The 14306-nt window shown below is 35.1% G+C and overlaps 4 protein-coding genes across 4 annotated transcripts; all 4 read left to right on the top strand.

Moving 5' to 3' along the window:
* Positions 1118–2631, top strand: LOC104757793 (F-box/kelch-repeat protein SKIP25-like). The gene has a single exon (XM_010480583.1). It carries the CDS (start codon positions 1250–1252, stop codon positions 2456–2458), a length of 1209 nt encoding a protein of 402 aa, XP_010478885.1. The 5' UTR covers positions 1118–1249; the 3' UTR covers positions 2459–2631.
* Positions 4512–5697, top strand: LOC104757792 (ubiquitin-NEDD8-like protein RUB2). The gene is made up of 3 exons (XM_010480582.1): positions 4512–4688; positions 4903–5162; positions 5384–5697. Exons 1-3 carry the CDS (start codon positions 4596–4598, stop codon positions 5499–5501), a joined length of 471 nt encoding a protein of 156 aa, XP_010478884.1. The 5' UTR covers positions 4512–4595; the 3' UTR covers positions 5502–5697.
* On the top strand, positions 10083–10583 carry LOC109130048. Its single transcript, XM_019239261.1, has one exon. The coding sequence runs from the start codon at positions 10170–10172 to the stop codon at positions 10386–10388; it is 219 nt and encodes a 72-aa protein (XP_019094806.1). The 5' UTR covers positions 10083–10169; the 3' UTR covers positions 10389–10583.
* LOC104757790 (photosystem I reaction center subunit III, chloroplastic) lies at positions 13357–14304 on the top strand. The gene is made up of 2 exons (XM_010480581.1): positions 13357–13858; positions 13995–14304. Exons 1-2 carry the CDS (start codon positions 13512–13514, stop codon positions 14302–14304), a joined length of 657 nt encoding a protein of 218 aa, XP_010478883.1. The 5' UTR covers positions 13357–13511.

Here is a 14306-nt window from a genome sequence, read left to right as displayed (position 1 = left end):
CAACATAGCTTTAGATATAGTTTTTGTTTGTAAAAAATTATATTAATTTATGTTAAGTACAAAACTTATATGAGAAAAAGACTTGAAAATATATTTTAAACATATGGAATAATTAATAATTAGCATCACATATGAAACTACTCCAATTTTATCGTTCAGGAGAAAGAAAGGATTGATGTACATTAAAACCCAAAGCATATTCATTATTGAGAAGATTGGGGAAAGAATGCTGAATCTGGATCACACACATGACTACCCAAACGGAACCAAACGACACCATACGGATGTCTCTGTCGCTTTTTTTTTCCTTTTTTTCTTTTTTTTTTTATCTTCCATAGAAAAATGAATAATAGAAGTTTCTCTTAAAGGGAAGTTTTGGACCTTATCATAATTATCAGTAAATGATTACAAAATTATTCAATAATATGCGTACACATATATAATACTAACATGGGTCTTTTATACACAAATATGATTATTGGAAATTTATTCAAATAATCGTTATTATATATATTTGAATTAATTCAATAATTCAGCAAATTCATATATTGTAAAGACTGAAGAGTTGAAAAAAATCAAAATTAACAACCATTTTCAAAACATGTTTATTCCAAACTACTCAAAAATTTTTTTAAAAAATTATTGACTAATTAATTATGCCAAAAATTTGGTGTTTAACACTCAAAATTTTGGATAAAAAAAATAAAATAAAAAGAATATGTTGGGAAAATAAACTCTAAAAAACTGTTTCATCCGAATATAGAAACGGGACAAGGTTTTAAAACAAACAAAACAAAAATCACGTTTTAAGTGTAGACCTATTTGAAATTTGGATTAAAAAAATTGAATGAGATGCACATTGAAATTAATAGTTAGAAAATATAACTATATAAAAACATAGAACAAAAGTATATAAATATAGATTTGCATGGCTGAAAATAAAGAAAATGTAATAATGTACGATTTTAGGTAGCCAAACTCCCTGACCAAATTAAATTAAATTAAATTAATACCCACTTGATTAATATAATCATATAATGATGCTATATATGTATAAATTTTATTACTATATGAGTTAGCTTTACGTATTAATGATAGAGATGTTAACACTTTCCAACTTTGGCCTTTTCGATTTTTTTTGATATATGGCTCTCTCTTACACATGACTACTACTTTTCCCTCTCATTCATTACAGCTTCACGCCTCCTTTATCTTCCCCAATTTATAAACAAACCAAACCAAAATATAAATGAAAAATAATAATTCAAAAAAAAATCTGAAACCGCCGTGTTCAATGGCTACCGCCGCCGCAGAATCACCGCCGGCGAAACGAAGAAAAACAATCACCGGTAACGAAGACTCCGCTTTGATCGAAGGACTTCCCGATCACATCTCAGAGATCTGTCTTTCTCTCGTCCGCCGTCCGTCGCTACTCTCCGCCGTATGTACACGGTGGCGCCGTCTCCTTTACTCGCCGGAATTTCCTCCGTTTCCGTCTCTCTACGCGCTTTTCGTCGACTCGACCTTGGATCCGGGTCGGGTTAACCCGTCTGTTCGGTTTATGTGTTTCGACCCGGTTTCTTCGAAATGGGATCCGCTTCCTCCTCCTCCACCCGACCCGCCTCTTCACCGGATTCTTTACCGTCATCCGTCTTTTATCTCATTTAATCTACCGATTCAATGCGTCTCCGCCGCCGGAAAACTCATTCTCATCGCCGGAAGTAACCAACAGCTCTCTCCGGCGATCTCTCACCCGTTGATTTTTGATCCAGTTTCATCATCATGGAGCTCAGGTCCTCAAATCGGATCTCCGAGACGGTGGTGCGCTACCGGAGCTTGCGACGGAGCTATCTACATCGCGAGCGGGATAAGTTCGCAGTTCTCATCGTCCGTTGCTAAAGCTACCGAGAAATTAGATCTAACCGATCAAAACCGCAATAACCGGCGGTTTAATTGGGAGAAATTGAGAGATATGAGAGATTTACGGTTTAGTCGAGAAGCTATAGATGCCGTTGGATACAAAAGAAAGCTTTTAATGGTGAACGTAAAAGGAGATGCGATTAAAGAAGGAGCTATTTATAACGTCGTTAGAGATGAATGGGAAGCTATGCCGGAGGAGATGGTAGCTGGATGGAGAGGTCCGGTGGCTGCGATGGAAGAAGAGATTCTTTATTCGGTGGATGAGAGGAGAGGGACAGTGAGAAAATACGATGAAGAGACGAGAGAGTGGAGTGAAGTTGTGGTGGCTGAAGGTGGGGAGGAGTTGCTTAAAGGAGCTACGCAAGTTACGGCGGTTTCCGGGAAGCTTTGTGTTGTTACCGTTGATGGGAAGATTGTTGTGGTGGATATTGTGGCGGAGCCGGCGATGATTTGGAATGTTGAGGTTCCTCAAGGGCTTGAACCGGTTTCGGTTCATGTTTTGCCAAGAATGAGTAAACCGGATTTTTTGCTGATGTAATTGGTTTTTTTTTTGGTGATATTTATTCTTTTCTTTTTGTATACGGAAACTTTTTTTTTCTTTGTTTTCCCGTTTTTCTGGTGGAAAAGTGTCATCTTGTCGTTATTTTTATTTATTTGTTTGGTTCTGGAAATATGGTGGAATCACCACAAATATAATCAATTTTTTTCTTAGAAATTTCGTATCTGAAAGAAATAAGATTTTATACATGTTAGCTTGATTGATAGAAAGAGGAATCCATTCATATTTTTAAGTTTGATGAGATTTATTATTTATAGTGATCAGTTGACAGTTGTTTAACCTATCGCGCTGCTTGATTTCATGGAAATGGTCGATTGTCGAAGCATACCAACACTGACCAGTGGTGATGCTACAACGTTGAGAGACTCACCAATTTGAAGGAAACGAGAGCAAGCCACGTTACTAATATAGTATTTAACAAATCAAAGATGTAGACATACAAATTATGGATAAGAAGTTAAGAACCACCTATTTCTAAGTTCTCTTATACATGCATTATTACAAGCTACGTGTGTGTAACTTATTTTTGTTTTTTTCGTTGCATCTTGTTGTGGGACTGTGGCCTGTGGGTGTAGTTTGATAATGTATTAAATAATTGATTTCAATTGAATAGACCAACTTTAGAAAAGCTCACATACAATATCAGTAAAATCAAATAATATTATCAAAAGAAAATCCTAATTAAGTGATTTGAAAGAACTATCACTATGTATACAAACAAATAAACAAATAAAAAAAGAACAAAATCGTCATGAGGTTTTAAAACAAAGAGAATTGGGAAAAAGAGTGTTTGGGTTGGGTTTAAAAATACCTGATCCATTGGGCCATTGAAAGACCTCTTTGTGTTACATAAACAAGAAATGAAAGACCATTGTTTCCTGAGGTCGTAGTCATATCAATCTAATTCACCTAGATTAAGACACTGACTATAGACAAACATCATATGGTTATCAAAAATATATATATATATATATATATATATACATTTAATGTTTGAAATCTATAGTTGAAAACATATGATGGTGATAAAACACATGGGTTGTATAAGTGATGTGAACACATTTGAGTAAAGATGGTGTGGAGGGTTTTATTAGTGGTTGGGAGAAAGTGGTTAGAGAGACTAGAGCGATGTGTTTAAATTTTGGTATGCGACTGGGATGGCTCTTACTCTTATGGTCCAAACAAGGCTCCTCCAAGGCTCCAACTCCACAAGAAGGGATGGGAATTCTTTTTGCGTCTACAAAAAGAAAACGTCAGCTAGAGAGGCAAATCCATTAATTCAAGTCCGATGGAGATGTTGTCGAGCTTCTAAGATTCATCCGTTTGACATTTCAGGTTACCAACTGTGACATGTTGAAGGAAACGTAACAAACAACTTGTTGCTTTATCTTTGATCATAGTCTTTCCAAGGTTTTTGCTTCAAACCACGTCTTCCACCATGCTAAAAACATGCTCCATAATATTTAGAGAGGAATATATTGGGAAATCTTGGTTGAATCTCACACTATTATTGAATGACAACCATTGTTGTTTCAGTTTTTTTTGGTTTTAAATTTCAATGTATCATCCTGTATTTAAAGTTTTTTTTTTTTTTTTTTTTTTTTTTTTTTTTTTTTTTTTTTNTAGCTAGGAAAACTAGTTTTCAGAAACTAAACTTTAAAAAGCTAAAAATCCTAAAATTAAGCCAAAAATATCAATATTTTTTTTAATGTGGCTATACATATTGATATTTAAAAAAAAAAATCAAAAAAAAAAATCTCAATATATTCAAAGCCACAATAAAATTTTTGATTTAACATACTTCATAGGTCATTCATTCTCGTTATTCCTTTTCTAATTAAAACAAAGCTATAACAAAAATGGAGAAAAAGTTAAATATTCTAAAGTTGGCATAAAAAAAAAATTAAAAAAGTGAATAGCGTAGTCCAAACGCATATAAATTATAAAAAAATCTCTTCTCGATAAGAATTATTCCAATATAAATCCTCCCAAAAAAAAAAAAAACGATTTATTCCAAATCCTTCAAAACTATATCCCAAAAATTTATATTTATACAATATATATAAATCCAAAGACGCAAAAATATTGAAGGAAGAAAAAAAAAAAGAAAAAAAAGATGCAGATCTTCGTCAAAACCTTAACCGGGAAAACCATAACCCTAGAGGTCGAGAGCAGCGACACCATCGACAATGTCAAAGCCAAGATCCAGGTTAATCTCTTCCTCCCTCTTCGATTTCCACATCCTCTTAGTGTTTTGGACTCTCGAATTCTCGATTTTAGCTGGATAATCTTAGGTTTTCTCTTCTCCGAATCTTAGGTTATCTGAGATTGTTGAGCAGATCTAAGTTACGAATTGGAAGATTAGGTTATGGTGTTGTTCTAATTTGGATGTGAATTTTTGTTGTTGTTGATTATAAAAACAGGACAAAGAGGGGATACCACCTGATCAACAGAGGTTGATCTTTGCTGGTAAACAACTTGAAGATGGTCGAACGTTAGCTGACTACAACATCCAGAAAGAGTCGACTCTTCACTTGGTGTTGAGGCTTAGGGGTGGTACTATGATTAAGGTCAAGACTCTTACTGGTAAAGAGATTGAGATTGATATCGAACCTACCGATACTATTGATCGTATCAAGGAACGTGTTGAGGAGAAAGAAGGCATCCCTCCTGTTCAACAAAGGTATTATTAGGTTTTTAGTTTCAAAGTTTTGAGTTCTCCAGCTCTTTGTAGCTCTTATGTTTGTTCTTGTCTCGGTTGTGATATAGTTGAGAGGTGTTCTTTGTTTAGTACTGATTCTATATACTCTTTGCCTGTCTAGGATGTTACATATAAGTTTGGTTGTAACTTTGTATTTTGGTTGGATGCTTATAAGAAGATGTTATGGATTTTTTTTTGTGCAGGCTGATCTATGCTGGAAAACAGTTGGCTGATGACAAAACGGCGAAAGACTATGCGATTGAAGGAGGCTCTGTTCTTCATCTGGTTCTTGCTCTTAGGGGTGGTCTTGGTCTTCTCTGAGAAGTAATCTCTTTTGAAGATACCTTTTTTCTTTTATGTTTTAGTTTCTCGTAATGGCTTGTTAGATTTGGATATGGTGCTGATAAAGACTAATTGCTGTTTTTAGTGGGTTTGGATTAGATTGCCAATAATCTGTTCAGTATCGAATCACTACTTATTTTTGGATTTAGCTCTTTATGATGAATATCTTTTTTTATTTCAAGAAAGAGGCTCGTAGGTCGTTAGATAAACAACTAGATATGCGATCGGACCAGACCGATTTAGATTGCTGGTTGCTTGTGTTATGTTGTATAACGAGTCCCTTGGTAATACAACAAAGTAGTAACATATTTTAGCAAAAACTATTAACGAAATTTAATTTACAACGAATTTGATTAGTGGTTACAAATCCTGTGAATGTCCACACCACGAGTAACATCAGTTGCAAGTTAACTTATACTTTAATTTCCCGAGTAACATCAGTAACTTAATTTTGTAGTAGTTACGTTTTGTGTTTATCTTTTATAAATAGGGATGATTCCTTTTTTGCACATAGTGTTTTACATTCCTCACATCTCATCTTATATCAATGATCCCGAGTTTGATTCTATAATACATTCATAACGCGACTAGCACATGACGGGACCTTCCATCCCACATTCCCACATTCCCACATGCACCTGTAACAGTTACTTTCTTTATGCTCTTTTATTTGCTATATGTATTGTATAATTATTAATCTTCCTCTTCCTTGACCATGCTCTCAAGCATGTTTGTGACCTCTGCGACTGCCGTCCGTGAACGTGTTCACAATTATCTTTAAAAGATGCCACATTCACTTCATAGAATGGAGTCCCCCATTATATGTGATTTATGATTTTTTTCATTTTGAGATTGTTATTTTCTTCCCAACAAAGAGACACAAGCTAGCTCTATTTTTTTTTTTTCAAAAAACCTTGATAAATGCATGATTGTTTGAGTTGCTTACAATTTTTTTTCAAAATATTAGGAGTTAATTTTGTGTCTCTTTGTTAAGGAGGAAAATAAACAATGTGTTGATCAAGTGATCAACCTTTATAGAACATATTTAATGGGAGGAAAGAAAGGACTTTTTATTGAGTTTGTCAAGGATTGGTAAGATTACAGTAAAATCACTAAATGTCGATCGGCCGGTTACAAAATTGTATACTCACTCACTAATACAACTGAACGGCTCACTTTCCTGTGGTGGTGACCTGTTTCACTAATGTGTCGATTAACTATGGCTGATCTCCACCGAGACCTCATCAACTCTAGCATATAAATATTTGTTGGCCCAAGAATGAGTTTTCGATGGTGGATAGCAATGAGTTTTCGATGGTGGATACCATCAGCTTAAACTCGGGAACCAAACTAGCGTGTGGTACACGCCGTTAAAACCCGGCTGTATAGTGAAAGAAGGAATATTTCTATCATCCACCATCGAAAACTCATTCTTGGGACAACAAATATTTCTATGCTAGAGTTGATGAGGCCTCACTGGAGATCAGCCATAGTTAATCGACACATTAGTGAAATGCGTCACCACCTCAAGAAAGTAAGCCATCAGTTCGACGCCGCACTGATCGGCAAGATGCTTAAGGCCAACCACGTTGCGAATAGTATGAACCGAAAGTTGTGTAACCGCAGTCCGACTAGGTTTGACTGACTAGGCATGTGCTCAATATCACGATTATTTTATTCTGGTACACCGTTTCTCATAATTCGGCGTTGACTAGGTTTGACCGGCATTGACAATAAAAATAATATTAGAAACAAAAATAATTAATTGTTTTATTGAATCATTTATGGCTAAAAAAACATATTTCTATCCAATATAAAGATATATTATATATAATTGATTCATTTGATCTTATAATAGTTAGTTTTTTAAAAAAATTTCAAAACTTCTATAAAACTGAAAATAAAAATCATTAACAGTTTGTTAAGATATTGAAACTTAACCAAAACCGGAAAATTCATGTTACAATAAAAAAATATGGAAATTACTTATTAAGTTATTATACATTATTAACCAAATAACAACAACTTTTTCTTCAATTTATTTAAATACAAAAAAAAATATTCATTATTTGAACTTGTTAGAATCAAACCCAAATTATATCAAAATCATTAGAAATACTGAAATAAAAGTCATTTACTCATACATATATGGTAAAATAAAAGTTTTAATATCTGAAAATTTTATTATTGATTTTTAATTTATTTATAGTTAAGTTTTGCAATTGAAGAAAAAACTATTATAAGATTGATTGCATTAACAAATATAAAATGTATCTTTATAATGAATAAATATATTTTGTTAATTATTAAAAGGCCATAAATTATTCTATAAAACAGTTTTATTTTCTTGTTTCTAATACTATAATAAAAGAAAATAAAATAAAATTTTGTTGGTCAACATCGGTCAATGGCAGTGAAACCTGGTCAATGCTAGATTCTGACAAACGGTGTACCGAAATAAAATTATTGTGATTTTAAGCCATGTCATCATATAGTTGGTATATGTGACCATGCAATACATTTACTTGGTGTAGTTTGCAATATATTTTTAAAGTTGGGATGTGTGACCATGTATTCAGCTATATTATGTGTCGCGGACCATCTTTTTTCCAAGAAAAACAACACTGAGAGGTGTGACGCTTTGGTTTCCACCCCGTGAAGGTGGAAAAACCTAAAACGACGTTTTGAGATGAGCTGAGCGAAGTATCCAAATTAGCTTGTCGGCTCGGGTCAAAGCCGATCTCAACGAACTAAAGGGGGGACGATTGTTGGATATGGGTTTTACCCCACCTAAACAGGCTCCCACTCATCCCATCTTGCAAATAGTCAACATGGTTTCTAGAAGGGTTGACCAACCAAATTAAGCGAGTTGGACCGACAGCACGCCTAGAAGGCCCGTTAGTGCGCTCGGCCATTAGAAAATGACCCGTATACAAACGACCACAACCAAAGCAATGAAGCGGTACCACATCGATTCCGAGATAAGGAGGTGATACGTCCCATCAGCTATAAATAGAGAGGTCCCCGAGCAAGCAGATAAGAAGGAGTGAACTGGAGTATAAGTCAGGAGATTATCTGATTCTAAATACTAAGTGCTTAAGTTGTATTAGTGAGTATACATTTTTGTAACCGGCTGATCGGCATTTAGTGACATCATTGTAACCTTACCAATCCTTGACAAACTCAATAAAAAGTCTTTCGTTTGTCCCATTTAGTATTTGTTTTATAAAGGTGATCACTTGATCAACAATTAATTGTTGGATATAGGTTTCACCCCACTTTAATAGACCCTCACTCAGCCCATCTAGCAAATAGTCAATGGGGTTTCTATAAGGGTTGACCGACCAAATAAAGCGAGTTGGACCGACAACACGCCTAGAAGGCTCGTTAGGGAGCTCGGCCCATTTAGACAATGACCGGAATACAAACGACTGTCACCAAAGCAATAAAGCGGTACTACATCGATCCCGAGATAAGAAGGTGATACTTCCTATCAGCTATAAATAGGGAGGGCCCCGAGCAAGCGAGAAGAAGGAGTGAACTGGAGTAGGAATCATGAGATTATCTGATTCTAATTCTAAGTGCTTAAGTTGTATTAGTGTGTATACAGTTTTGTAACCAGTCGATCGACATTTAGTGACATTATTGTAACCTTACCATACCAATCATTGTCAAACTCAATAAAAAGTCCTTTGTTTCGTCCCATTTAATATTTGTTCTATAAAGGTCGATCACTTGATCTAACACTTGGCGCCTAACCAAATTTCAGATGTTTCGTCCAAATGGGTCTTGGGTTCAAGTGATCACTTGATCAATAATTGATAGCTCTTAACTTTGTGGTCGTGGTTCGAACTCCACGGTGGACGCTAATTGTTAATTGTTTTTTATAAATAACACTACAGAGAGTTAATATATTAATTTTTTAATTGTATTAATCTAAATATAAATAAATATTAAATGTGGCATTATGATGTGTCAATCTTTGTTCTTTGTATAGTTCTCTTAAACTATACTCCTTCTGTTTCATATTAAGTGTCATTTTAGGCTGAAAATTTTGTTACAAAATAAGTGTCATTTTGTATTTCCAATATAAATGTTTGGTAAATTTTCTAATTTTATCCCTACCAATTTAATATATTAACCAATAGAAAAAATATATAATATATTAATAAAGGGTAAAATAGAAAATTTAATAATTTTCTTAATCGGTGTGAAAAATCTTAAAATGACAGTTAAATATGAAATAGAGGGAGTAATTTATAGGATGATCCTAAGTTGATTATCTAATAATATCACAACATAATAAAGCATGTATTTACTTGGGATTTATTTTGTTAATCTTAAGTTCAAAGCTGCTCATGAATAATCCTTTCCTTTTCAGTGAAAGAAAATTAATCGTACAAATTACAAAATTAAACAAAACACTATAGAAGAAAGGGAGAAAACATATTATAGGGACCACAAAAAAATGACCGTTGAGATCTAAACGTTAAGCTTTACAAGACATAAACGTTGCGGACAGAATCAGATCCTTCCAGAGCTTCCCACATATAAATACATCTAGAAGAAGTAGAATCAAAGCAATACCAAGAGTTCAAGAGACAAAAACAATCAGAAAACAAAAAGATTTGTAGCTAAGATCTCAAGATGGGTTTGGTGGTGATCATATCTCTTCCTCTAATTTTCTTTTGTCTTCTTCTTGGATTCGGCTGCTACTTCCTAGGAAAATCTCGCGGCCGGCGTGAGATCCGTACAAATCCACAAGTGTATGGAGCTCCTGCTCCACCTCCAGGTGCAATAGCCGCATCCTCCTCTCCGCCGTTGTCTCCTCATCACGCCAAGCCCGACAACTCTCACAACGTCTGATACTTTTCTCTCTTATTGTTCGTCTCTATTGCTTTTTGTTGGATCCAATGTGAATTGCTGTAATCTTTGTTTCTGTAATTTGTGTATTTTTCCTTTATCTCTTTGATTGATGTAAATAATAAAGAAAGCCTAGTATGGTTGTTCCTTATAATTTGTTTGAACATGAATTTTATAAGAAACCTTTCAATTTCTCTATGAGAACTTCATGTTTTTACAGTTCACTGGTTAACCTGACTTGTGATATGTTTACCAGAAAAAAGAAAAATAAACATGAATTGTGATAATGTGATTTCGAATTCTGGAAGTAGAAGAAGAAGGTTATGCAGATTTCTTAATATGTTTTACTTGTAACATGGAATTGACTTAGAACCAGAGATATTGTGGTAGGAAATTTTGAAACATCTTGAAGAGAAAGATTGTGGGAATTGCTTTTTGTAATTAGAATTGGTTGATGTAAGTGTGCTAAGGATTCTAGTACTCTAAGAAGGATTGTGTTATAGATTGAATTGTTTATATCTGTATCTGAGTAATTTTCTTCAATAAGTGTGAAGTGGATAATCAAAGCTAACAAGTACAGAAAGATAAAGTTAGGTTGTCTTCAGTCTAAAAGCAGCTGAGCCTTGTCTAGAAGTGACTGGTGTCACTAGAGAGGATGTTCAGAAGCGTTTTCTCTTCATTGGTGAAGGTCTCTGGTTTTACCATTAAGCAGAAACCGGTATGTAAATCTTGAGATAATTGCTTTCAAGTTTCATAGTAACGAGTTTGGTAAAGATTGAGATGAAAACATCTGCACTGAGAAGTAGGTCTCTAAGTTACTGAGAGAATAACTCCTTAGTTATAACTACTTAGTTAGTGCACCAGTACTAAGTTAGAAGTGATAGCTCTCATTTTTGAGAGAATAGAGAAAATTCAGACTAAATAATGTTGGGTCTACCGCAAGGCAGAACCCTCCAAAAATAGGCGTATGCCACTTAAGCGTGGAGAGCACACGGTATTCTTTAGTAAAAGGCGAAAGAATAGTTCGCTTTGTGCTCACCACATGGCTGCGTGATTTGATAATGAGGAGAGTGTAGTGCATTTATATTGACGTTTCAACTGTCAAACTCTTTTAGTCTCCGATGTGGGATACCTGAATCTCCATTCTTGTTAAAAGGCTTTTGTGGGTATTAAAGGCCCAATCTTTATTTACTACTAGTCTGAATTCAACCTATTTTTTCGTTTTCTTTTCTTTTGGTACATTAAAAATAAAATAACTATAGTAATTGAAAAATACTTTCAGTCTTTAATTTTGGTCCTTCATTTTTACAAACGTGTATAGAATTTACCCCATAAAAGTTAAAGGATGAACTATATGACTAGCTCATCGGATTTTATGGTTGTCCAATTACACCTTCAAGTTTGCAGTGTGAATGTAAATCAGAAGTTCTCATTCAGAACTATAATTAAACACTACACATCTTTTTTTTGTTTCATCTACATTATTTATGTATTTGTATTTGTATTTGATATTATATGTATCTAGGGATGTTAAAATGGATAAACCCACCCCATTTAAACCCATCTCATTTAATCCCACCCCATTTAAATATAAACCCATTTAAACCCATATATATTTGAAACCCAATTAACCATACCCAATTAAACATACATGACCCCATTTAACCTATTGAACCCATATATAATTTTGGTGAAAATATATTATTATGTAATTTGGTGCCTTTGTAATTTTGGCGGGAAAAAATGTTTTTGTGAAAATATTTTTAATTAAAAAAAAACTCAGATTTTTCAGTTTTGGTGAGAAAATACGGTTTTGGCGGGAAAACACGGTTTTGGGAAAAAACATTTTGATAAAAAAACAATTTTGTTTTTAGACAGAAAACATGTTTTTGCGGTTTTGGCGAGAAAACACGGTTTTCCCGCCAAAACCGCAAAACGTGTTTCCTGCCAAAACGTGTTTTCCCGCCAAAACCGCAAAAATGTGTTTTCCTGCCAAAACTGCAAAAACGTGTTTTCCCGCCAAAACTGCAAAAACGTGTTTCCCGCCAAAACCGCAAAAACGTGTTTCCCTCCAAAACCGCAAAAACGTGTTTTCCCGCTAAAACCGCAAAAACGTGTTTTCCCGCTAAAACCGCAAAAATGTGTTTTCCCACCAAAACCATGTTTTCTCGCCAAAACCGCAAAAACACGTTTTTGCAATTTTGGCGGGAAAACACGTTTTTGCAGTTTTGGCAGGAAAACACGTTTTTGCGGTTTTGGCGGGAAAACACGTTTTGCGGTTTTGGCGGGAAAATACGTTTTGTGGTTTTGCGGGAAAACACGTTTTTGCGATTTTGGCGGGAAAACACGTTTTGCGGTTTTGGCGGGAAAACACGTTTTGCGGTTTTGGCGAAAAAACACGTTTTTGGCGGGAAAACACGTTTTTGCGGTTTGGTAGAAAAACGCATTTTTATGAATTTTGCGGAAAAACACAGTTTTGAAAAAAATATAATTTTCTGTTTTTGATGAGAAAATGTGATTTTACAATTTTGGCAAAAAAAAATATTTATATGATAAATATATAATAAAAATATCAACATAAATGAGTTTAAATGGGTACCTATTTATTTATGATAAAACCCATATAATTAATAGGACTAATTGGGGAAACTCATTTAATCCCATTTAATTTTTTCCCATAAATGGGTATAAATGGGCTCATTTTAGTTCAACATACCCATTTATTAAATGGGTTTGCTGACCCATATTAACATCCCTATATGTATCTAATTGTTGAATAATATATTTATATGTCCTGATAGGTATAATATATATTGAAAATAAAGATAAGTCGTGTCGTGTGTAGTCCACATATCTTGATCTTGAAGATCAAATGACAAAATTACACAAATCCGCGGCAAAATCTCTTATCCAGTGACATGTTACTTTCCAACCAATAAAATCACGCCATATCATCACCACAAAACCACTTCTCTTATCTTCCTCTTCATCCACTAATCTCTTTCTAAGAATCCAAATCTCATCTCTCTGCTTCCCACACAACCCCATAAGTCCTCTCTCCACACTTCCCCCTAAACTCAAGAACAAACCCCTCCTAGTAGTATCCGAAAGAACCCGAAAGCGCAGATGTCGCTCACGATCCCGACGAATCTCGTTCTCAACCCGAGATCTAACAAATCTCTCACTCAATCCGTACCTAAATCCTCCGCAAGATTCGTCTGCTCCGATGACAAATCGACACCACAATCCATGAAAGCCTTCTCCGCGGCCGTCGCCCTCTCTTCCATCCTCCTCTCAGCTCCCATGCCAGCTGTTGCTGACATCTCTGGTCTGACTCCTTGCAAGGACTCGAAACAGTTCGCTAAGAGGGAGAAGCAACAGGTCAAGAAGCTTGAATCTTCTCTCAAGCTTTACGCTCCTGAGAGTGCTCCTGCTCTTGCTCTCAACGCTCAGATCGAGAAAACCAAACGCAGGTTCGTCGTACTCTTTCTTGAAACAGAGCTTTTTTTAATTTCCTCTGTTCTTGTTTCTAGTGTTAGTTAGTATGAAACTGTTTGGATTGTTTTGGAAGAATCTGATAGCTAAAGAGAAATGTTTTGGTTTGGTTAGGTTCGACAACTACGGGAAGTACGGACTGTTGTGCGGGTCAGATGGTTTACCGCATTTGATAGTGAACGGAGACCAGAGGCATTGGGGAGAGTTCATTACTCCAGGGATTCTGTTCCTTTACATTGCAGGATGGATCGGGTGGGTTGGAAGAAGCTACTTGAGAGCTATTAGTGGCGAGAAGAAACCAGCGATGAAAGAGATCATCATCGATGTTCCTTTGGCTAGTCGGATCGTCTTCCGTGGTTTCATTTGGCCCGTTGCTGCCTACAGAGAGTTCATTAATGGCGATCTCATTGCTAAGGATGTTTAAGA

Source organism: Camelina sativa, chromosome 17 (assembly GCF_000633955.1).
Source record: "Camelina sativa cultivar DH55 chromosome 17, Cs, whole genome shotgun sequence".
NCBI classification, from domain to species: Eukaryota; Viridiplantae; Streptophyta; class Magnoliopsida; order Brassicales; family Brassicaceae; genus Camelina; species Camelina sativa.
This window is presented reverse-complemented; position numbering and strand designations above follow the sequence as displayed.

Bases quoted from the DNA above. Each gene is read 5' to 3' on its own strand.
- LOC104757793 (XM_010480583.1), top strand. From the start codon at position 1,250: ATGAAAAATAATAATTCAAAAAAAAATCTGAAACCGCCGTGTTCAATG.
- LOC104757792 (XM_010480582.1), top strand. From the start codon at position 4,596: ATGCAGATCTTCGTCAAAACCTTAACCGGGAAAACCATAACCCTAGAG. The intron at 4,689-4,902 runs GTTAATCTCTTC...TTATAAAAACAG, and splicing joins ATGTCAAAGCCAAGATCCAG to GACAAAGAGGGGATACCACC. The intron at 5,163-5,383 runs GTATTATTAGGT...TTTTTTGTGCAG, and splicing joins ATCCCTCCTGTTCAACAAAG to GCTGATCTATGCTGGAAAAC.
- LOC109130048 (XM_019239261.1), top strand. From the start codon at position 10,170: ATGGGTTTGGTGGTGATCATATCTCTTCCTCTAATTTTCTTTTGTCTT.
- LOC104757790 (XM_010480581.1), top strand. From the start codon at position 13,512: ATGTCGCTCACGATCCCGACGAATCTCGTTCTCAACCCGAGATCTAAC. The intron at 13,859-13,994 runs GTTCGTCGTACT...TGGTTTGGTTAG, and splicing joins ATCGAGAAAACCAAACGCAG to GTTCGACAACTACGGGAAGT.